General features: G+C 46.4%; 3 protein-coding genes and 2 pseudogenes across 3 annotated transcripts; 3 read left to right on the forward strand and 2 right to left on the reverse strand.

Moving 5' to 3' along the window:
- The first annotated feature begins 1,322 nt into the window (after positions 1-1,322).
- Positions 1,323-2,993, forward strand: LOC101773738 (annotated as a pseudogene).
- Positions 2,994-3,772: 779 nt separating this feature from the next.
- On the forward strand, positions 3,773-6,948 carry LOC101781940 (disease resistance protein RGA2). The gene is made up of 3 exons (XM_004955295.3): positions 3,773-4,708; positions 4,844-5,120; positions 5,260-6,948. The coding sequence occupies exons 2-3, from the start codon at positions 5,057-5,059 to the stop codon at positions 6,732-6,734; spliced, it is 1,539 nt and encodes a 512-aa protein (XP_004955352.1). The 5' UTR covers positions 3,773-4,708; positions 4,844-5,056; the 3' UTR covers positions 6,735-6,948.
- A 7,758-nt stretch (positions 6,949-14,706) lies between these two features.
- LOC105913697 lies at positions 14,707-16,267 on the reverse strand (annotated as a pseudogene).
- Positions 16,268-17,481: 1,214 nt separating this feature from the next.
- Positions 17,482-19,591, reverse strand: LOC101782343 (7-deoxyloganetic acid glucosyltransferase). The gene has a single exon (XM_004955296.3). The coding sequence runs from the start codon at positions 19,521-19,523 to the stop codon at positions 17,706-17,708; it is 1,818 nt and encodes a 605-aa protein (XP_004955353.2). The 5' UTR covers positions 19,524-19,591; the 3' UTR covers positions 17,482-17,705.
- Positions 19,592-21,066: 1,475 nt separating this feature from the next.
- LOC101774940 lies at positions 21,067-21,932 on the forward strand (the record flags this gene model as incomplete). The annotated part of the gene is made up of 1 exon (XM_022823883.1): positions 21,067-21,932. A coding segment is annotated over one exon (354 nt), but the record flags the coding sequence as incomplete, so codon positions are not given.
- Between the last annotated feature and the right edge of the window lie 2,096 nt (positions 21,933-24,028).

Below are 24,028 nucleotides of genomic sequence, written 5' to 3' on the forward strand. Positions count from 1 at the left end.
CGGGGGACAGGCGAGCGGCGCGGGGGAGAGGGAGCGTGACTGCGGGCGCTGCTAGGGTTGGGAGTGCGGCCGGTCGGCTGCTGGTGGATAAGGCTGCGAATTTTGGGCCGAAATCGGGCCATCCTAAAGGCCGACTTTGCACCGAAGTTTGCCAGGCCGTTTACTTCAAAACTCCCAAAAGGAGGCCCAAACACTGTACAAAGGCCGATTCGGGCCTCATCTAAACAAGGCCCTGATTCGTTTCGAAATCGTCTCAAATACCTCTGACTGTAGCAGTGTAGCTGCAGAGTCCAGAACAAATGGTTTTTTGACTTCAGTTAGCATGATTCTCGTCGTAGCACAAGGACAAACAATTCAAGTATTGATTCTATTATCTTAGACAAGAGCGTATGAAAGGAAGTAGATAACTACTTAAAACGTACAATCAAAATATCATTAATTCTCATGTACATAACACTAAAAAATATTCTCTTGAGAATCTGTGCTTTCAAGCAGAAGTTCCTTGAAGAAATAGCAATTTTCCTTTCGGGACAAGTTCAAACTAAGAGCTTGCAATGTTCCATAGTTTATGATATTCTTTAAGCAGCTTGTCATTATAATTTTACTGGTTGTTGAAACTTGAAACACTACTCTGATAAGCGGAGTGCAATCTTCTCCTATTACTTGAACAATACCCAGAATTTTTTCCTCTAGAGCTTGCAATGTTCCATAGTTTATGATATTCTTTAAGCAGCTTGTCATTATAATTTTACTGGTTGTTGAAACTTGAAACACTACTCTGATAAGCGGAGTGCAATCTTCTCCTATTACTTGAACAATACCCAGATTTTTTTTCCTCATTGGATCATTTTGGCGTTTGATTCGACCGCCATCTCTTAATGTAATCTGCTATTCTTCTCTGAAGTCATAATCACTACAGTTGCAAGATGGTTGGTTGGTCAAACAGGCCTGAGAGGAGCTATAAAGTGTACAGTAGAGTCTTTTTTTAAATCTTTTTCAGGTGGTGCATGGTCTTCATTTTTCTTTGACTAAGCCTCTCATTGGTACAGCTTACCATTCTGGTATTAGTGGCTTTGAATCCTGGAAGAAAAGACATAGAAGTAGGAAAATTGTGTTAACTACTTGTTGATCATGAAGGTAATGGTCAAGAGCTGTATTGTGTCTCTCTCAGGTGGTCTACATTTCTTGACAACGTGGGATGGGAAAAGCCGACCAGAACAATAAGGGACAGGCAAAATCTGAAGGTCAAACATGGTGTACATGAACTTTATATGAGTAATCTCTCTTCCTTGATTCAGAGATCTCATGCCATTCTTCAAGTTCTGTTCATTCTCCCATCCACCTCCTGCATTTCTCTTCCAGAGAAAAGAGTCCCCACATGGAAACTCTCGTCTCTGCAGTTCTGGGAGAACTGGCAATTCGATCCATTAATTTCTTCATCAGAAGTACCTTCAAGCCAACATCACCGGACGTGGAGGATCGCCTGCGCAGGATCCTTCTCCGGGCACAGGTCATCGTCGATGAGGCCATGGAACGGCAGATCACTAACCAAACTGTGCTCCAGCAGCTGCACATGCTCAGAGACGCCATGCACCGAGGGTATTATATTCTCGACACCTTCAGATACCAATCTCACAACAATGAGGAGGCCAAAGGTCAGGTCTTGAGTCACTCTTTATCTCTGTCAAAAGTAAATTTTCTACAAGGTATGTGTTTACCCCGTAAAAATACACCGATTTTGGAACAGCTTCAAAAGTCGTTTGATGATTTAAGCTCCATGATCCTTGATGCGCAAGAGTTAGTCGTGTTCTTGACAAGCTATCCTCGCCTGTACCGCCAACCTTATAGCATGCATCTCCTGCTGGGCAACTGCATGTTTGGCCGCCAGATGGAGTCAGAACTTGTCATCAACTTCCTCTTGCACACACGATTTTATGGTTCTAAAGAATTGGAGGTCCTGCCAATTGTTGGTCCTGGTTTAGTGGGCAAGAGCACCCTTGTTGCTCATGTTTGCGAGGATGAAAGAGTCCGTGATCACTTCTCAGAATCTTGTTCTTACACGGCCATGATTTTACAGGTGATGATCTCGCTGCGTTAAGAGAAGGACATGCAATGGAATATCAAAACCGTGTAAACTTGAACAGAGATAGAAGATTACTGGTTGTTGTTGAGTTAGTTGGTGACCTCAACAAAGATGCCTGGAATAGATTGTACTCTGCTATGCAGCATGTGCCAAGCGGTAGTAAAGTCATAGTCACAAGCCGGTCCGACAAGATTACGAAGTTTGGAACAACACAGGCACTAAGGATGAAGTATGTGTCATGTGAAGCATACTGGTATTTCTTCAAGACCCTCACATTTGGAAGCACAGATCCCGAGACGCACCCGAGGTTTGCACACCTGGCCATGGAGATAGCCGAGATGTTGAACGGATGCTTCATCGGTGCAAACATGACCTCTTGTATGCTGAGGGACAACTTTGACATCCGCTTTTGGTGTAAGGTTCTGGCATTCTTGAGAGGGCTCATGCAGAAGCATGTCTCCAGATTTGGTGGGCATCCACTTGAAGTCATAAACCAGAATAGACCCGCGCATCTTTGGAGGATGGCTGCACCTTCTGAACGCTTGGTGCTTTATCATCTGTACCAACACCCTTCACAAGAGGAGGTTCCAGAGATAAAAATCCTAGATATGTTATTCGGAAGCCCTGGTGTGGAAAATTTGATGCCCTGGTGTGGAGGTCTCGCTATTCCAATACTTGGTGGGATTCAAGAGGAGGTGCCAAGAGGAAGCGTTCTAAGAAAAGCAGAGTGATGGTTTGTTAAAAAAAAATTTCCTATTGTTAGGCTTGTGTAGGAAGATTGCTGAACATGTTCCTTTCTATTGATAGGATGTTACAGGGTTACAATATTGTTTAGATTCATCACCACTACTACTACCTTGTCATGTGTAAAGTACTCAGTGAGCCCAGTGTGGAGAGAATGATGCATTATGTTGAGGCATATATTTTCACGATGTGTAAAGTACTAGTGCATCAGTTTGATCTTTGCCCTTCTCTTCTGACTTGATGTGCGATTGACGGTGTCGATTATCGAGCATGTGGTAACCTACTAGCCTGTGTGCATCGAACAATTTGTACCAGATTTTACAGGAGGAAATTGAATTGTCCAGATACGAGTCTGGAACTGTACCAGATAGTATACAACGCCAAGATTTTACAGGAGACTGAACACACACCGTTGCTTTGGGCACCATGGCCTTCTTTGCAGCAGAACCTGCAGGATATCGCCTCTGCAAGAGACAAGCAACGGCAATTTCGTTTTCCCTTATCAGTCCCCTTCGTCTTCCTCTCAACACTCTGGCCCGCTGTCCGGTGGCCGGTTCAGGTCCTCAATTCACCCTGTCCGGCTGTCCAGCGCCGGCCCTCGACACTCTTTTGCAGAGCTGCAGATCAGAGTTGCAAAAACTACAGAGTGCTGGCGCAAAAGGAACTCTCTCTCTCTCTCTGCTGCTATAGTATGAGCTAGGCGATGAGTGGGGTGGGGTCCGCGCTTCCGGCCGGGACAGAAGCCGGCGGTGGCGGCGGTGCGACAGCCGGAGAAGGAACCGACAAAGGGGGGAGGCAGAGCCAAACTAGGGGGCAATTCGCTTATTTCATATCCAAACCGGGGGTGTTTGTGAAAATGTTCGGATCGCGATTATTAATCGCGATCCAAAATGGGGGCTATTTGTAAATAATTGGATCGGGACTATTAATCGCGATCCGTGCATTTTGCAAGTTTCCCGTGCCGGCGAGATGGCGCCCGGCGAGGTCGCTCGGCCGCCGGCGACCTCCTCCAGCCCCGACGACAAGCATCCGGTCTCTCCTCCCTCGGATTCACGGCCCTTCTGCCTAGCGCCCGGGCCGCTCGAGGCCCTAGCTTCTCTGCGGCGGCAGCGCCGGCTGGCTTGAGACGGCGAGGGAGCCCAACGCCTCCGTTCGGTGAGGCGGCGCCACCGTGGGCCGTGGGAGGGCAGCTATGCTCGCCGTCGCACCGCAACAACAGGCTGCGCCCTGCACATCTCTGCCTCCAGGTATTCGTCCATGCTCCTCTGAACTCTAAACTCCATTTTGCCCTGTTCTGAACTCCAACCTGAAGCTTGGCTCTGCATTTTATTGCCATTGACTCCAGCATTGATTCTTTGTAGTTGATCCGATTAATCTGATTTGTGATATGATAGCTGAAAATAACATAAATTCGTTTAGGAATGCACTGATGACTGCTTCATTTTTTCGTACCTGTCAAAGAAATTGTTCCAATAAATCCTGTCTGCAAGGCTTGGAGACAGATACCTTTGGAGATCTCAAGTACCTCTGTATTATAGCAGTGTAGCTACTTGGTTTGCTCTCAGAGTCAAGAGTCAAGAACAAACTGTTGCTTATATTCATGTTCTTTATGCAGTAAGAAGTTGATGACATGTTCTGTTTCCAAATTGGTGACCAAATATGCACTTTTCCATAAACATGACTGTATGGCTACCGAGACATATAAGGGTAGTTCTTCAGGAAAATTATGAACTCACTCAAACCAGATCTCTGGGCTTATTCACTTATTCTAACTTTTCTGCATTATATTTGCCACCTACCGAGAAACAAACTCGTTTAGCCGGACAGAATTTAGAGAAGGACTTCAGAGAAGCTGCGGCTCATGCCTACCAGCTGAGAAAGGTACAGCTCTTGACTCTCGAAGTTGGAAAAATGACTCGCAAATGTTGACTAATTCATGATCATGAAGGTAATGGTCATTGTGAGTTTGTGACAAGTTCTCCAGAAGTAGCTGACAGCAGCTTTTCCACGTTGCAGGCTGGAAGCTAGACTCCACATGAGTTGGTACTGCAATGGAGAAGGGAGAAAATGGGCTTTTCATCATGTGAAAACTGAAGTCGTGTTTGATCAAGTCTCTCCTCAATTTGATCAAGATAGGAAAAAGGGAGGGAACTAAGGAACTAATGATGGTGATGGCTCACTAAGCATAGGCTCCAGAGTCAAGAGCTGAGGTGGTACTGGCAGTATTTCATGACCACGTGGGAGAGGAAAAGCCAATCAGAACAACCAGGCGAAGACAAAAGAAGTTTGAAAGGTCAAACCTTTAGTATAAATGGATTTCTGCAGTTAATCTCTCTTGCATTTCCAGAGTCAGTTACTCAATTCAGAGATATATCGTGCCACTCCAGAAGCGCTGTTCATTCTCACATCCACCTCTTGCATTTCTCTTCCAGAGAGTCCCCAAATGGACATTCTCCTTTCTGCAGTTCTGGGAGAGCTGACAACTAGATCAATAGATTTCTTCATCAAAAAAATCTTCAAGCCGAAGGCACTGGACGTGGAGGATCGCCTCCATATGATCCTACTCCGGGCACACGTCATCATTGATGAAGCCATGGGACGCCAGATCACAAACCAATCTGTCCTCCAGCAGCTGGATATGCTCAGAGACGCCATGTACCGAGGCTGTTACACCCTCGACACCTTCAGATACCAAGTTCACAGCGAAGAGGAGGCTAAAGGTCAGGTTTTGAGTCACTCTTTGTCTCTATCCAAAGTAAATTCTCCACAAGGTTTGTGTTCGTCCAGTAGAAACCCGCAGATTTTGAAACAGCTAAACAACTCTCTTGATGATTTAAGCTCCATGATTCTTGGTGTGGAAGAGCTAGTCGTGTTCTTGGCAAGTTATCCTCGCCTGTACCGCCAACCTTATAGCATGCATCTCGTGCTGGGCAACTGCATGTTTGGCCGTCAGATGGAAACTGAATTTGTCATAAACTTCCTCTTGCACGCACGACCTCATGGTTCTAAAGAACTGGACATCCTGCCGATCGTTGGTCCTGGTAGAGTCGGCAAGACCACCCTTGTTGCTCATGTTTGCGAGGATGAAAGAATCCGTGATCATTTCTCAGAAATCTTGTTCTTGCGGGACCATGATTTCACAGTTGTTGACCTCGCTACAGTTAGAGAAGGATATGCAATGGAATATAAAAATCGTGTGTCAAACTCAAACAAAGATGGAAGATTGCTAGTTGTCGTTGAGTTAGTTGGCAATCTCAATGAAGATGCATGGAATAGGTTGTATTCTGCTTATACACGGGATGTGCCAAGCAACACTAAAATCATAGTCACAAGCCGGTCTGACAAGATTATCAAGTTTGGAACAACACAGGCACTAAGTATGAAATATCTATCCCATGAAGCATACTGGTATTTCTTTAAGACGCTCATGTTTGGAAGCACAGATCCGAAGATGCACCCGAGGCTTGCATGCCAGGCCATGGAGATGGCCAGGATGTCAAAAAGATGCTTCATTGCTGCGAACATGTTTGCTTGTTTGTTGAGGGACAACTTTGACATCGAGATGTGGTGCAAGGTTCTGGCATTTACGAGAGGGCAAAACAACAAGAATATCTTGAACTTTGGTGGGCATCCATTTGATCTTATAAACCAGAAAAGGCCTGCATATCTTGGGAGAATGGTTACACCTTTTCAATATATTGTGCTTCATCGTGGGAATGAATGCTCTAAACAAGAGGAGGTACCGAAGATAAAACTCCAAGATGTCATGTATGGAAGCATTACGGCTCATGGGAAATTCGAGATCCTAGGATGGAGGTCTAGGATACCGCCCTATCATAGTTTTGTAGATATTTGTGAGATTCAAGAGGTAAAAACTACCTCAGCCAAGAGGAAGCGTTCTGTATAAAAGGGTCACAATTAGCTAAACTCTCTATTGCTAAGCTTACATAGAAAGATATGTGAATATGTTTTGATAGGGAGTTACAACTTTGTCAAGCTCTAGTACTGCCTTATCATGTATAAAGTTTGTTTACTGTAACAGAATATTGCCTTGTGTTGAGGCATGTATTTCCATGGTTTAATGAGGGCCTATTTGGGACTGCTCCGCTCCAAAAAAAACAGTTCCAGTCCACCAACTCCACCTTTTTTAGCCTCACTCCACCAAATCCACCAACTCACTGCATACACATCCAAACATGAATTGATATTTGTCACCTCGTTTGATTCCAAGTGGCAATTTCATCCACATCCAAACAGCAGATTTGATATTGCAACACATTTCCAATACCAGTTTGCTCAGATTGTTTACTGTTAACAGAATAATACCTTGTGTTGAGGCTTGGATTTCCATGGCATAATGAATATCCACAGTCCCTCAGATTGTTGCCAAGATCAAGTAGTAGATGTAACTCTGGATTGCTGCTGGATTTAAGCAACTGGGTCATTTACAACTGGGAGAGACTACTAGGCCACTCGATTTCTGTAATTGGTCGTTTGATTTCCTCTGTAATTTAGTTTCACCGGTTTGTGAGATATTAGTTGATAATAATCACAATGTACTTCTAGTGCCATGATGTGCTGGTGACTGCTGCATTTTTTTCCTTTTTTTTTGTTATTGTCAATGAACATATGTTGCTTAGGATACATGGGAAATTAGTGCTCTCAAACACCTCTGCAATGTATTAGTTCAGCTGTATTATGTTATCCATCAAGGATTTCTACAGCAACGTTCAGAGCTGTACTTCAGGGACTTCGATATTTGAGATTCGAGACTGACTTCATTGGATTCTTCAGAACACTCTTAACTACAGAGATGATTGTCTTCATTTTGGGAAATACTTCAGTTGGTGGATCAGATAAGGCTGAGAGTTACCGTGTACAGAATCTTCATCTTTTTCCTTTCACTAAGCCTTTCAGATGGAATTAAAAATTATAACAAGCAAAGATTCAGTCGATAGATGTGGCCCACGTTGAACTTATCATAAAACCCAAAAACCAATGTTCCAGTTAACACGGTTCCTAGTGTTTCACTATTCTGCTGTGTGTGCATCATGATGATCATGAAGCCAACGGCCATTGTGGTGGTAAATTCTCTTAAAATAGCTGACAGTCGCATTTTCAATATATCCCAGGCTGGACTCCTCACAAGAAGGTGCTGCGATGGTAAAAAGTTTGCTCAGTGACTACGGATGCACATAGCACAAACACAAGTACACAACAAAAACTATTCAATCAATCATTCCATTATCTTAACAAAGGTAGGTAAGGAAGTAGAAAAAATGCACACTTATAACCTACAATTACACCCTACAGTACAGTACCTACATTTGAGAGAGAAACATGAATCATATTATGATTGATTCACATGTACAGAGTGTTATCTAGTAGTAGAACTAACTCAGATTTTTCCTCTTCCGACCCTCCATATCCCTGATAACATTGCCCTCAAACTCAAAAATCTCGCAACTATATATATGTCTGTGATATGGCGGCAAGTGGGATTTCCAAAGTGGTATCTCAAATTTTCCACGAGGCGGAAACTTCATAGAAGCAATATCTGTCATAGTTATGTTGGGAGCCTCTTCATCGTCAAGCCCTATCCGATATTGGTTACGAACAACACAATATTGAATAGTTTCAGTTACTCTGCGAAGAAATATACAATCATTTTCCATTCCAAAATCACTTAGGCTTCTTCTAGATAAACGTTCATTTTGCCGCCTGTTCTCCCTGATGCATTCAAGAACCTTCTGCCAATTATGAGCACCAGGAATAGCCTTTAACAGGTTAGCTGCATTGTTTAAATTTATGAAAGTCCCAGCAAACGATGTATATATGCCTTGGTCAAAGTACTCATCAAGTATTGTCACTGCTATGGATGCTAACTTCGGTTGCTCTTCAGGGTCTGCACTTCCAAATAGAAGTGCCTTGAAGAAGTACCAATATGCTTCTTGTGACAAAAAGTTCAAGCTAAGAGCTTGCGTTGTTCCAAAGTTTATGAAATCCTTTGACCGGCTTGTGACTATAATTTTACTGCGGGTTGAAACACTATTTTGATAAGCAGAGTGCAATCTTCTCAGTGCACTCTCATCAACAATCCCAACTAATTCAACAATAACCAGAAATATTTCTTCATTTGAGTCATCATTTTGATATTTGGTTCTGCCTTGATCTCTTAAGGAACACTGCCTTTTCTTCTCTGAAACCATAGTCGTTTAAGAGAATAATACGAAAAAAGTGATTATGCACCCTTTCGTCGCGGCAAACATGCTCAACAAGAGTAGTTTTGCAACTTTTCCTGGACCAACAATTGGTAGGACGCTAATTTTTCCGTCAACAGGAGGTTCTTCATGCAGCAAGAAGTTAATGACCCGTTCCATCTCCACTTGGCGACCAAACATGCAGTTTTCAATAAACAGATATGCGCTATATGGCTGGCGAAACATAGGAGGGTAGTTTCTCAGGAAAATAACAAACTCACTCATACGGGCCATCTCTACACATTCAAGCATATCTTCTATCTTTTTTATGTCAGATTTACTTCTGCAAGAGAAACGAACACGCTTAGCAGGACTGAATTTAGACAAGGATAAGGAGCGGCTCGCACCATGGTCACTGCCCTTCTCTTCTTCTTGGGCTTGCTGTATGAAGGTGTCTAGCATGTAGTAACCTCGGTACATAACTTCTTTTAGCATTTTCAGTTGCTGAAGCATTGCTTCGTTTGTGATGCGCCTCACCTCCGCCTCCTCGACAGTGACACGAACACGCATAAGCATCCATTGCAACCTCTCCCTGTTCTTCCCCTTCGATGATGCTGCAGGCTTCAAGTATCTGTCAATCAAGAAGGATATTGATCTGGTAACAAGTTCACCCATGACGACGGAGATGATCGTCTCCATTTTGGGAAATAACACGGTTGCAAGGTGGTTTGGGGATCAAACAAAGCTGAGAGGAGTTATATAGTGCACAGAGTCTCTCTCCCTTTTCAGGTGGTGCATGGTCTTCATTCTTTTCTTTGAGTAAGCCTTTCACACGGTGTTGGGAATATCTTGGAAGACGGGCAAAAGATTTTGCGGACCAGTGTAAGACAAAACCAGTGTTTCGTTTAATACCATTTTTAATTTTTTACTATTCTGCTGTTGTGCATGATGATCACGAAGGCAATGGTCATAAGTGGTGAGCTTGATTCTCTTAAAATAGCTGACAGTAGCATTTCCATATATAATGCAAGCTAGACTCCTCATGAGAAGGTGCTGCAATGGACAAGGGACATGCAGCGTGTGCTTTCCGTTTATGTGAAAACTGAAATAGTGTTTGATCAAGACTAGAAACAAGGATTTGATGGAAGTGGAGAACAGCAGTCGCAGGGCTGATTTGCAAAGAAGTTACTCAGATGGTGATGGGCTCTGGGTGACTAAGGGGGTGTTTGGATACACCCCGCTAAAGTTTAGCACCTGTCACATTGGATGTTTGGATGCTAATTAGGAGTATTAAACATAGACTAATTACAAAACTAATTGCACAGATGGAGTCTAATTTGCGAGATGAATCTATTAAGCCTAATTAGTTCATGATTTGACAATGTGGTGCTACAGTAACCATTTGCTAATGATGGATTAATTAGGCTTAATAGATTCATCTCGCGAATTAGCGCAGGGTTGTGCAATTAGTTTTATAATTAGCTTATGTTTAGTCCTCATAATTAGCATCCAAACATCTGATGTGACACTGCTAAAGTTTAGCACCTTGTATCGAAACACCCCCTAAGCCAAAGACTCGAGAGTCAAGAGCTGTACCTTTCTCAGCTTGTAGGTGACTTAGACTACTGGAGTTGACTTGACTGACCCAGTGTTGTCACCCGATTTTAAAACAAAACTAAGTGCTACCTATATGTATGTTAGGATCTAGTTTCATACATATAGTGACATCATAAGTGAATAACAACAACAGTATCACGTAAAGGAACACAAATAAAGACTTTAAAACCATCAGAGATATACAGCTTAAACTCTGGAAACGAAGGCTCCAAACTTCACAAGCAATCGACTAGGAGTTGCATACGCCTAGAACTCGGCATCATCTTCTCAACAACTTCATAGCAGCTTTTTTTCTGAGCAACATTGGTTATAGCAAGGTGAGCACATGTCGTACTCAGCAAGTGTGGAGAAAATATGAATGCAAGGCTTAAACAAGGAAAGTCTAACTGGTTGACGGCATTAATTACTTTTAGTTGGTCAAATTTTATTAGCACCTGATACTGATTACTAAGGTATAAGTATATACCAACCCATAATTAATAGAAACATCAACATAAGCTATAAGCATATGGCACACCCATAACCACGATTTAAGTCCATCTTCAAGTATATTAATCATGCGACGGTTCAGGCTGCTCTTGACCTTGAGCATGATTGATGATCAGTTTTACACTTTGTAGAGGTTGCACATCTTTATCCACAAGTCGTGTAAAAGTTCAAACGAACTTTAGACCCAACCATGTTGTGCTGATCGGGCATAATACCACACTTCCGAGGTGTGATTGCATAGGGACGCTACGAGGTCTTTACAAAGATTCGCTAGTAAGTGGTAACACGCTAAGGTTTCGGTATCTGGTGTGCATAAACCTCCCTAGTAGGTATAGTGTCTAGCGAAGCCCACTTCTCAAGAGGAAGCGGTTATACAATGACTCAGTGCCCCCTCTTGCCCCTTTTTAGGTAAGATTACCCTATACTAGAGTTTCTAATTAATTAGCCAAGACCAGAGCCATGATAGTTCTTGTGGTTGCACTGTTTTCATGGGTGGTCGCTCAATGTTCCAATTAAACATAGTGATCTTGTATTAATGAAAGGTATAGCATAAATATGTTTAATCATTGAGTTCATTAAACCACCATAACCCAAATATAGCAGCTAAGCATAGCTACCCGACAAAAAGATAAACCTAGATTGACAAGGAATGATCATAAAAACTAGGCAAACCTTAATAGGACCCATCAAATTAAATGCAAGTATATGCAGTAGTGATTAAATAAAGTTATTGGGACAAAAGCACAAGGACACACTTGCCTTTCTCCAAAGAAAAGTTACTCTTACTGCTCCTCAGCTCTTGCTCTCCTGAAACTCTTACTCTTCCAATCTTTCAAACAGCGATCCCGGCACAAACATACAATCAAATAAACAAATACAACTAAGAACAATACACCAAAACAAAAGAAAGGCGTTAAAAAGAGCATATTAAAGGATATGGCTCAATTCTAGAATTACGCAAACGCGGGAAACACTGAGAACGAAACTATGGTCGAAAATATAAAGGCTTCGAGAGATTTGAATTATAAAAGAAAAGACAAGAGCTACATACTGCATTTATTTTAGTTGAGAAAAACAATGTAAAGATATTTTAGAGAAATACCCTTAGTTGGAATTAATCAAATCATATTTATATTTACATAAGAAAAATGATGTAAAGCTTAGTCCAATTTTATTTATAAATATTTAAGTACAATTTATGTAAATTAACATTTAATTTAAAAATAAAGTACATGTAAACATCTAAGCGCATAGCTTTATGATGAGTTGAACTAACCAAATTATAATTAAAAAACACATTTATATTCATTTTAGTCAAATTAACATTTAATTATGAAAACTCAAGATATAACCTATGTAGCTTTTATTCAGAAGGCAAATTGAATAAACATTAATCAAATTGATGTTTATTACGAAAAGTGGTGTATAACTCTAAGTAGATTTTATTTAGAGAAGAAACACGTCTATCAGGCATTAATCAATTTAATAACAAATTTATTTTCAAAAACATGCATGAAGGCAAACATCACCACTAACGTGTAATTTATGTTATCGTGAACCTGACACAACATGAACAAGGTTAAACGGAGCTTAAACGTAAAATCTATGAGCTAAACAAGGTTGCAAGGACCTAATCGTGATTAACCGTAGACCTAGAGGGTTAGCTCAGAAGATTCACAAGACACAAGGAACAGTGCTCGTGAATAAAGATAGGGACAGGATTAGATCTGTTAAAGGTGCATGGCCCGGGTCTGGTTCAAAGGATCTAAAAGGTTTAGGGCAATTCTATAAATCTTCCAAGACACAAAGAATCGGCCATATATTATAGATTAGTTCGAGGGTCTACTTGCAAAAGCATACGGGCTAACTTGAAAAGCTCCAAGAGCTTGCTCCCATGGCGGATGGTGGCTTGGCCGACAATATTGGTGGCGCTCTAGCTAGCTGTGAGGAGGGAAGCGGCGCGGTAGATAGAGGAGGTTGAGGGGAGATTGCGGATGTGCTCACCGGCGGTGGAGGACGACGGCAGCAGCTGGAATTTTGCCCGGCGGCGGATAGCGAAGAAGCTCGGCGGCGGCTCGGATCTTCACGCGTGCGCAGTGCTCCAGTGGGGCATTAGCGATGAGGACTGGTGGTGCAGCTACGCCTCGATGTCGTCGAGCCCCGGGGGGGCTGGTTTGCTCTGGCAGGCGACGGAGCCAGCGAATCGAGCGAGCTTGCGGCGGCGCCTGGCTTGACCGGCGGACGAAGGGTGGCGGCACTATGCGAGGAAGGCGGCGGCCGCAGCAGGGAGTCGGGTGCCCAGTGCGGACCCCTTTATGGGGCGTGCGGTGTGACCTGGCCTAGCCCACACGCCAAGGCAAAGCTTGGCAGCGGCGATGGCGCTCTCGTGTTGCTCCTGGGAAGCAGCCGCGACCATGGGCTGAAGGGGCCTGTTGACGGGCCGAAGCGGGTCGGGCCCATAGGCTAGGACCGAAGGAAAAGGTTTTCTTTTTTTCAGAAACATTTCCTGTGTACAAATAAATCTAGAAAAATCTTGATAAATCAGTTAAGCCACGAAAATACTCTAAAAATCCCAAGAATTCCAAGAAAATTCCTAGAGATAGGTTGGGACATGAGGAGTCCAAATAAAATATTTGGAGCTCGTAAAAAGGATTCTTGAACCATCCAAAAATTTGGATTTAGATCTAGAAAAAGGAGAATAAATTCCAGAAAAAGCTGGAAAATTCTCAGAAGGGTCTGGACATAAACGTATTTTTAAAACTTTTGCACTCAAGAAACACCAAAATGCATCGGTATGAATGCACAGACACAGAACAACCTTATTTTATTTAGAGAAACAAACAATTATTTTTCCTATACTAAATTTTCTGTAAAGAAAAATAAATGTTGGGAAAAATTTTAAAATTATGAGAAATTCATTATTTAATAATTCCTTTTATTGACATCCTAAAATTTGAAAATTTCAAGGTGTGACAAGTATCCTTTCTGCCCCCCTCTGGTCCAACTGCTGGTATTTTCCTTGAAGAAGAAAGAGTCCCCAAAATGGAGATTTTATATTTCTGCAGTCCTGGCTTATTATAGACAAACGGGCGCCTTCACAATACATGGTCTTTCTCCAAAGAGGAGGACAAAGGTCAAAGATGAGGACAAAGGTCAGGTCATTAGTTTCTCTGAAGAGTAAAACACGTAGAGTCCATTTGGATATAGATATTGGAGGGCTTGGTATTAAATTGGGTTCAATAACAAAGCAGACTGGTATTGGAAACGTGTTGCAATATCAAATCTGCTGTTTGGATGTGGATGAAATTGCCACTTGGAATCGAACGAGGTGACAAATATCAATTCATGTTTGGATGTGTATGCAGTGAGTTGGGGGATTTGGTGGACTGAGGCTAAAAAAGGTGGAGTTGGTGGAGTGAAGCTAAAAAAGGTGGAGTTGGTGGACTGGAACTGTTTTTTTTGGAGTGGAGCAGTCCCAAATAGGCCCTCATTAAGCCATGGAAATACATGCCTCAACACAAGGCAATATTCTATTAACAGTAAACAAACTTTATACATGATAAGGCAGTAGTAGAGCTTGACAATTTCGTAACTCCCTATCAAAACATATTCACATATCTTTCTTTGTTAGCTTAGCAATAGAGAGTTTAGCTAATTGTGACCCTTTTATACAGAACGCTTCCTCTTGGCTGAGGTAGTTTTTACCTCTTGAATCTCACAAATATCTACAAAACTATGATAGGGCGGTATCCTAGACCTCCATCCTAGGATCTCGAATTTCCCATGAGCCGTAATGCTTCCATACATGACATCTTGGAGTTTTATCTTCGGTACCTCCTCTTGTTTAGAGCATTCATTCCCACGATGAAGCACAATATATTGAAAAGGTGTAACCATTCTCCCAAGATATGCAGGCCTTTTATGGTTTATAAGATCAAATGGATGCCCACCAAAGTTCAAGATATTCTTGTTGTTTTGCCCTCTCGTAAATGCCAGAACCTTGCACCACATCTCAATGTCAAAGTTGTCCCTCAACAAACAAGCAAACATGTTCGCACCAATGAAGCATCCTTTCGACATCCTGGCCATCTCCATGGCCAGGCATGCAAGCCTCGGGTGCATCTTGGGATCTGTGCTTCCAAACATGAGCGTCTTGAAGAAATACTAGTACGCTTCATGGGATAGATATTTCATACTTAGTGCCCGTGTTGTTCCAAACTTGATAATCTTGTCAGACCGGCTTGTGATTATGATTTTAGTGCCGCTTGGCACATCCCGTGTATAAGAAGAATACAACCTATTCCATGCATCTTCATTGAGATCACCAACTAACTCAACGACGACTAGCAATCTTCCATCTTCGTTTGAGTTTGACACACGATTTTTATATTCCATTGCATATCCTTCTCTAACAGTAGCGAGGTCAACACCTGTGAAATCATGGTCCCGCAAGAACAAGATTTCTGAGAAATGATCACGGATTCTTTCATCCTCACAAACATGAGCAACAAGGGTGGTCTTGCCGACTCTACCGGGACCAACGATCGGCAGGATGTCCAGTTCTTTAGAACCATGAGGTCGTGCGTGCAAGAGGAAGTTTATGACAAATTCAGTTTCCATCTGACGGCCAAACATGCAGTTGCCCAGCATGAGATGCATGCTATAAGGTTGGCGGTACAGGCGAGGATAGCTTGCCAAGAACACGACTAGCTCTTCCACACCAAGAATCATGGAGCTTAAATCATCAAGAGACTTGTTTAGCTGTTTCAAAATCTGCAGGTTTGTACTGGACGAACACAAACCTTGTAGAGAATTTACTTTGGATAGAGACAAGGAGTAACTCAAAACCTGACCTTTAGCCTCCTCTTCGCTGTGAACTTGGTATCTGAAGGTGTCGAGGGTGTAACAGCCTCGGTACATGGCGTCTCTGAGCATATCCAGCTGCTGGAGAACAGATTGGTTTGTGATCTGGCGTCCCATGGCTTCATCAACGATGACCTGTGCCCGGAGTAGGATCATATGGAGGCGATCCTCCACGTCCAGTGCCTTCGGCTTGAAGCTTTTTTTGATGAGGAAATTGATTGATCTAGTTGTCAGCTCGCCCAGAACTGCAGAAAGGAGAATGTCCATTTGGGGACTCTCTCTGGAAGAGAAATGCAAGAGGCGGATGTGAGAATGAACAGCGCTTCTGGAATGGCACGATATATCTCTGAATTAACTGTAGAAATGCAAGAGAGATTAACTGTAGAAATGCAGTTATACTAAAGGTTTGACCTTTCAAACTTCTTTTGTCTTCGCCTGGTTGTTCTGATTGGCTTTTCCTCTCCCACGTGGTCAAGAAATACTGCATGTACCACCTCAGCTCTTGACTCTGGAGCCTATGCTTAGTGAGCCATCACCATCATTAGTTCCTTAGTTTCCTCCCTTTTTCTGATCTTGATCAAATTGAGGAGAGACTTGATTAAACACGACTTCAGTTTTCACATGATGAAAAGCCCATTTTCCTCCCTTCTCCATTGCAGTACCAACTCATGTGGAGTCCAGCTTCCAGCCTGCAACGTGGAAAAGCTGCTGTCAGCTACTTCTGGAGAACTTGTCACAAACTCACAATGACCATTACCTTCATGATCATTAATTAGTCAACATTTGCGAGTAATTTTTCCAACTTCGAGAGTCAAGAGCTGTTACCTTTCTCAGCTGGTAGGTGACTTAGACCACTGGAGTTGACTTGACTGACCCAGTATCCTTTCTGTCCCCCTCTCGTCCACCTGCTGGTATTTTCCTGAAGAAGAAACGGTCCCCAAATGGATTTTTTTTTCTTTCTGCAGTCCTGGCTTACTATAGACAAACGGCACCGGGCGCGGAGGATCGCCTTCACAATATATGGTCTTTATCCAAAGAGGAGGACAAAGGTCAGGTCATCAGTTTCTCTGAAGAGTAAAACAATTGATTTTGGAACTAGTGTGACAGATGATTGGCGTTTTAAGATGAATGGTCCTTGGCGATTGATGTGGAAGAGCACGTTTTGTTGCTCATGTTTGCAAGGATGAAAGGGTCCATGATCATTTTGGAACAATTGATTATGTTCTTTGTGTGACCTTGGCTTTGCGGATGGTGAGCTAGCATTCAGAGAAGGATGTTCCATGAAACATCAAACTCGTGTATCAAATCGCTTTGCTCTGTTTTCATCTGTATGCTTGGCTATTTGCATGAAAGCATTGGGATTTTTTGACCACCTCTCATCTGATGAGAATGTAATTTGATCGATTTCTTTTCCATAGTCAGCAGCAGAGCAAATACTAAATCACACTTGTTTAAATTTCATCTGAAGATGCTGCTCGCCGTCAGTTTAAATTTCACTGCAAGGATCTCAATGCATTTCATATGCTATAAAAGCCTCATCAGATTGCTTGATTTCGTTTTCTACTGTCCAAGAACTTCAGTTTCAAACACACCTTGAAATCTCAAATACTCCTACCTCTGTACAGTAGCAGCGGAGCTACTTGTTTTACCATCAGATACAGAGTTACAGAGATGACTGTCTCCATCAGATACACATACACACTTGGTCTTCATTTTTCCTTGACTAAACCTCTCACAAGTGGTCGACTGTCGTCATCTCTGGATGGATCTTGCCCGGCGCTGAGGTCGGTGATGAAGCCGACGAGCCGCTCCAAGTGTGACGCCGACGAGCCACCTGGGGCGACGTCCACCCTGAGCTGCCGCGCCATGTCCTGCGCCGCCGCCCTGATCTCGGGGTCATCCATGGCCTCCCTGACCATCCTCGCCACGACGGCGCCGTCGAGCACATCCTTCATGTCGAGCCCCGTCTTCCACACCGCCCCCACGAAGCGGCTGACCGTCTGCTGGTCGGCGAAGTAGGGCCAGCACACCGTCGGCACGCCCTCGGCGGCGGCCTCCAGCAACGAGTTCCACCCGGCTTGCGTCACGAAGCACCCCAACGCCCGGTGCCGCAGCGCGCGGTGCACGTCACGGTGTGCCGCCCACTCCACCACCAGCGCCTTCTTGCCGGCCGCCGCCGCCGCCTCCCGGACGACCGACTCGTGCCCGACGCCGCAGTCAGACACCATGTCCGGCCGGAGCACGCACAGGAAGGGGTACCCGGCGACGGCGAGGCCGCGGAGGAGCTCGGCCAGCTGCTCCGCCGAGATGATCGTGAGGCTCCCTAGGTTTAGGTACACCACCGACCGGTCGGCGTGGCCGTCCAGCCACGCCGCGCAGCCGCCATCGTCGTCGTCACGCGCGGCGGGTTCTACTTCTACTCCGGCGGGCCTAGGTCTGGCGTGGAGCGGGCCGACGGCGAAGACGTCGCCGCGCACCCGCTGCACGATGCGCGCGACCGTCTCCGCTTCCAAGGACGCGGCGGTGTTGAGGATCACCGCCCGTGACTCGGCGCAGCGGGCGGCGGTGCCGGCGACGGCCAGAAGTACGGGGACGGGGTCGGCGTCGGACGACGGCGCCACGCGCGGGAGGTCTCGCCGTCGCAGGAAGCCCTCCATCCCCGGGACGCCGCGCACCGGCTCGTCGGAGGCGGCGGGGGTCTCGCCGAGCTCCAGGAGCCTGGGCACGGACAGGTAGCACAGGAAGCCGCACGCGCTCTCCGTGCGGAACGCCAGCGCCGGGACGCCCGCCTCTTCTGCGGCAGCGATGGCGAACGGCATGGTGCCGTCGGCGACGACGCACGTCACCGGCGGACGACGGGAAGACGCATCCGTCTCCTCCCGCAGCAGGGCGCAGAAAGCCGCGCATCCGGCCGTGCGCATTGACTCGAAGAGGTCCATGAGGCCGGCGACGGAGCGGGGGTGGTCGTCGGGGAGGCCGTCGGGGACGGAGAGGACGCGGAGGCGCGGGTGGTGGGGCGGCGCGGGCGCCCCGGCGAGGGCGAGGCGGCGGAGGTTGTGGTCCGTGTGGAGGAAGGTGACGCGGAGGCCGGCGTCGAGGAGGGCGGACGCGAGGTGGAGCATCGGGTTGATGTGTCCTTGCACCGGCCACGGGAACAGCAGCACGTGCGCCGCCGCCGCCGCCGACATCGATCTCTTGCTCAGTATGGAATTCTGGATGCTGTCGTCTCCGGGAGGCGGTTGCCACTGCCATTTATGGTCGATCTCGGCTCCATCGCCGCCGTCGAGCTCGTCGTCAATGCTTTGTCGTCTCGGTGGAGTGGTTGATGGTTGCAATGTTATTGTTGAGTATAGGCTTTGGAGAGGGTACATCGTACGCACATTTATGGTGATGGTGATGGAAACCAAAACTGCCGGTGCATGCATGGACCGATCAATAATTTGCTTCCAATTTGGCCCTGCTATGTTCAAATTTTGATTTGCTTTTTTTTGTCCCTGCTGCTTGATATCCTTGTACGTACCAAACATCTTGTGATGGAAAACTATTTCAAATTCTCAGTTGTTGTTGTCAGTTTCTACTAAGACCTCCTTTGGTTGAAGTTATGTCGAATTTATCAAAGTACTTCTTCATCGGTTTTTGGTGAAGTCTTACCAAAGAGATAATTTCAAAACGGCCACACCACCAAAGCTAGGGAGAAGCTGATTTACTAAATATTTTGCAAAACGATTTTAGCTCAACTAGAGAAGCTACTCCATCAAAAGGAGCCGGAACCGTTTTGGCCGGAGCGGGAGGCCTAATTGACAGTGCCTTCGTCGTCGTTGCATTGAAATGGAGTCCATCTGTGTAAACAGCGCTGTACTGTTCAGTCTTTGTTTTTAGGTGGTGCATCTCCTTCGTTGCTTTGGCTAAGCCTGTGTCACATAACTGAATACCAATATACCATAACTAGAACACAGGGCGAAGATAAGGATTTCGTGGAAGGGGAGAACACTGCCGTTGCAGGGCAAATTTCCAAACAATTTACTGCAGAACGGGGGAACAACGAACCTGTTGGGAAGTGGTTGATCCAATTCCCAATGGACGGGTTTTCCTCCATCTGAAGCTACTCGGGAAGAGTTTTAAGCTTCATTCAGCTCCGTCAGAGTTGAGGCCACAAGTCCTGATGCATGCTTCCTCTGTTTCCATCTGATGAGAATGTGGTTTCATCGATTTCGTAACCATGGTCAGCAGAGCAGATGTTAAATCACACCGTTCTAATTCAAAGGCGTATTGGAAGATGCTAAAATGTGAGTGGATATTCAATCATGGAAGAAGAAGAATGTTACGCCAAGATTAGAGGGTGCACATGCTTGAAGCTGAAGGTTTCAGTATGACGGTCGCTGACGAAGAAGGTTTGGGAGACAAGGGACATGGAGTCAAGCGGCGCATCCGGGAGCTTACACCACGACAAGGCAGCGGAGGGCTGGCCAGCAGCGGCTGCAGATCGAGGAGCTCCATGGAGAACTCGACGAGCACGAGCCAGTCACCAATGGGATGAGAGATAATTCCCTACTCATTCCTTTCTTAGCCTTTAAAAATTTTCGTTCCTTATTTGACACCGGGTATAACTTTGATTTCTTCTATGACACTCAATTAGATTTTCCATCCAATCACCATGTTAGATTTTTCATCTGATCACCATTAAATACGTTGTGAAAAAATGATTTTACCCCTGTGAACCCCACCACTCTTCTCCCTCCTCTCCTCTCCTTCTCCATCTGCTCCACACCAGCTGCCGTGCCCCTGCGGGAGGCCGAGCCCCGTCGGCAGCCGGCCCCCTTGGAGGCCGCGCACCACCGCGGGAGTCCGCGTGCCGCCGGCCGCCGTGCCAACCCCCACCCGCGGTCGCCGGCGTATGGCCTCTCCCGGCGTGCGCCAATCCCCACCCGCGTCGGCTATCAAGCCGCGCACGCCTCCCCGCTCTCGCTCCGCGCCCCCGGCCATTAAACCCAACGTCCCGGTCTTTCCATTCCCTCCCGCACACACATAATCCGCCATTGTCAAGCCGAGCAAGCTCTGTCGCCGGCGTAATCCGCCAAGCACCGGCGCCCGTCGATTCACCGCTCCCGCGGTGGCAGCGGGTGCACGCTCGGGCTCTCGCGACTGGTGCGGCGCCTGCGGCGGCAGGGCAGGCGGGCGCTGCGCTCCGCGGCCTCGGCGGCGTCGTCGCAGCAGCGCTGCCGCGAGTGCCAGTACGACCCGCTCAGCTACGCGCGCAAGTTCAACCTCGGCGGCTGCAACGGCGACGCCTACGACGCCGCGCAGGTCTACTACGGCTGCTTCTTCTCGTCCCACTTCGTGCTCGTCCCCGCCGCGTCGCAATCCGCCGGCGCTGCTCAAGCAGCGGTCACGACTGCTAGCAAGTACCGGATGGATGTTAATTAGAGTAGGTGGCCGGGTTAATCGCTGCATCATCCTCTTGTCGTCCCTGTAATTCAAGGGGAAACATGATTATATGGTACATACGCACTGAGCAGCCCAGTGATTCTTGGTTTCTTGTCACAAATCACTCATCTGTTCATGTGTGCAAAATTTTCCAAACTCTGAACTGCTGGCTGCTGTCTAGCTGTGCACCTCTTGCGCCGCACCAGGGGTGTTTGGCGCTCGTGTCGCCAGCCATGGCGCTGCCTTCCTCGATGCCGTCGGCCTCCGTTTCTCCGATGCTGATGATGGCATCGAGAGAAGGGGGAGGAAGGAATGCTCGGCTCTCCACATTGTCGTCTTCCTCTCCTCATCGGGTGCCAGCAGATCAGTACCGCGATCGCAAGCACATCGGCGGACGCGACGCAGGGACACCGGCCGGTGGCGAGATTTGGGCGTCCGTTCAGCTGAGTGCGTACCCGCCCGCCGCTGCCAAACTGCTGTCCTCCGCCGAAGCCCGCCTTTCACGCCGAGCATGTTTTCAATCTGGACACAGCGGCCGCAGCGAAAGCGAAGGCCTCCCAGGCTCCTGCGGTCCTGCCTTTGACGCCGGCCGCCAGAGACGCGAGGCGAGCGGCGACCGTAGCAGCGAAACCGTGGCGTCGCTTGCGCTGTAGCTCAATCTAGACCGCATATCAAAGGTCCAACGGCCCGCGTCGCAGCCTATGGCAGCATTGACCGCGGTCAACTAAACTAGCATGAAGCGGCCCACATTCTTCCGTAGGATAAAAATTGTCTTTTTACACGGCATTTAACGACACACGACATTTAACGATAATTGGATGGAAAATCTAACGGAGTGTCATATAAGCAATCAAAGTTGTATCCGGTGTCAAATAGGGAATAAAATTTTTTTAAGGGCTAAAAAAGGAAGGGGTAACTTTTCTAGTGTCAAATAGGAAATTATCTCATGGGATGAAGGCATGAAGCTGAGGCTCCCGTCGTGGACGTCGAAGCAGAGTCATGGATGCCCTTGCAGTCCTGCAGTCTTCCTTGGGTGCATGGCCAGGATCTTGGACCCATGAAGGTGGCAGGCAGCGGCGGCGGCGGCGGCCGTCCGCGTGAGGGCCCCGGAGGATGAGCCGACGAGGGGAGACAGAAGTAGCAGCCAGACCAAGGGGGCACTTTGCCAAATTCCAATCCGAACCAGGGGTCCATATGCAAATATTCGGATCACGATTATTAATCGCGATCCAAACAGGGGGCTCCATGCAAATACGCAAGGCCCGCGAGATGACGCCCGGCGAAGCGGCGCCGCCGCCGGCGAATGCCGAGACCCTTCCTGCCAAGCACTCTGCCCTTGCCTCCGCCAAATCCACGCCGCGAGCGCTGCTTCCGGCCTCGAGCACGGGCTCCGCTCATGGCCCTTACGCCCCTACCTTCTCCGCCGCAGCAGCGCTGGCGCCCTGCGATACCGCGGGTGGCTTGAGACGGCTTCGAAGCGCAGTCCCGTGCGACGGCGGGGAGGCTGGCCCACTTCCGGCGAGAGGCTCTGCTCGCCATCGCCCCGCAAGAACCGCCCGCGCATTGCAAATTTCCACCTCCAGGTATAATCCATACTCTGAAGTCTGAAGTCTGCCTTGTGTTCTTCTGTTGCAGTTTCGCCCAAAATTCGGATATGGCAGGAGCTTCAGAGAATCCCAATGCATTCTATATGCTGTAGATGCACTAGTGACTGGTTGATCTTTGGGTTACTCGAAGAACATCGGTTGCTTAGCCTGACTCATTCTTACAAATACAGCTTGAAATATCAAGCCGATCTGATAAGGTTGTAAGGTTTGGAACAACACGGGCTCTAACTCTAAAGCATCTTCCCCAACCCCAAGAGGCGTACTGGTATTTCTTCAAGACACTTGCATTTGGAAGCATGGATCCTGAGTTTCACCCAAGGTTTGTTCAAGTGGCCATGGAGATGGCTAGGCTGTTGAACGGTGCAAGATTTATACCTTCTTGAGAGGGTTCATCCAGAAGCATGTCTCCTTCTTTGGTGAACATCCAATTGATCTTCTGAACCATGGAGATGGCTAGGCTGTTGAACGGTTACATAAATGGTGCAAATGTCGTGACTTTGTCATCTGAGGGACAATTTTGAAATCCACTTTTGGTGCAAGATTTGTACCTTCTTGAGACGGTTCATCCAGAAGCATGTCTCCATCTTTGGTGAACATCCAATTGATCTTCTGAACCAAGATAGGCCTATTCTGTTTGGAAGAGTGACTACACCTTATGGAGAATTTTTGGTTACGCATCGATATCAATGCTCTTCACAACTGGATATTCCAAAGATAGGATTGCAAGATCTGGCATTTGGAAGCGTAAGGCCTCTAGGAAAATTTGATATCCTACTATATGGCGGTCTCAGATACACCCCCCCCCCCTACTATAGTTATATCTATACTTGTGAGGTTCAAAAGCTAAAAATTGCAGGTGCCAAGAGGAAGCGTTCTTAGAAAAATGGAGTCTCTCATTATCTGGATTCTGGTTTATGTAGGAGGATATGTGGATATGTCTGATACGGTGTTGCAAGGTATTGCACACTACACTAGTGGTAGGAATTCTTTCATGTTACTAC

This window comes from Setaria italica, chromosome II (genome assembly GCF_000263155.2).
Source record: "Setaria italica strain Yugu1 chromosome II, Setaria_italica_v2.0, whole genome shotgun sequence".
In the NCBI taxonomy this organism is placed as follows: domain Eukaryota; kingdom Viridiplantae; phylum Streptophyta; class Magnoliopsida; order Poales; family Poaceae; genus Setaria; species Setaria italica.

What these genes read in the sequence shown, in the direction of transcription:
- LOC101782343 (XM_004955296.3), bottom strand. Translation starts at nt 19,523, where the DNA reads ATGTTTGGTACGTACAAGGATATCAAGCAGCAGGGACAAAAAAAAGCA.
- LOC101781940 (XM_004955295.3), top strand. Translation starts at nt 5,057, where the DNA reads ATGACCACGTGGGAGAGGAAAAGCCAATCAGAACAACCAGGCGAAGAC. An exon ending in AGACAAAAGAAGTTTGAAAG is followed by an intron (nt 5,121 to 5,259) that starts GTCAAACCTTTA and finishes TTTCTCTTCCAG; the next exon opens with AGAGTCCCCAAATGGACATT.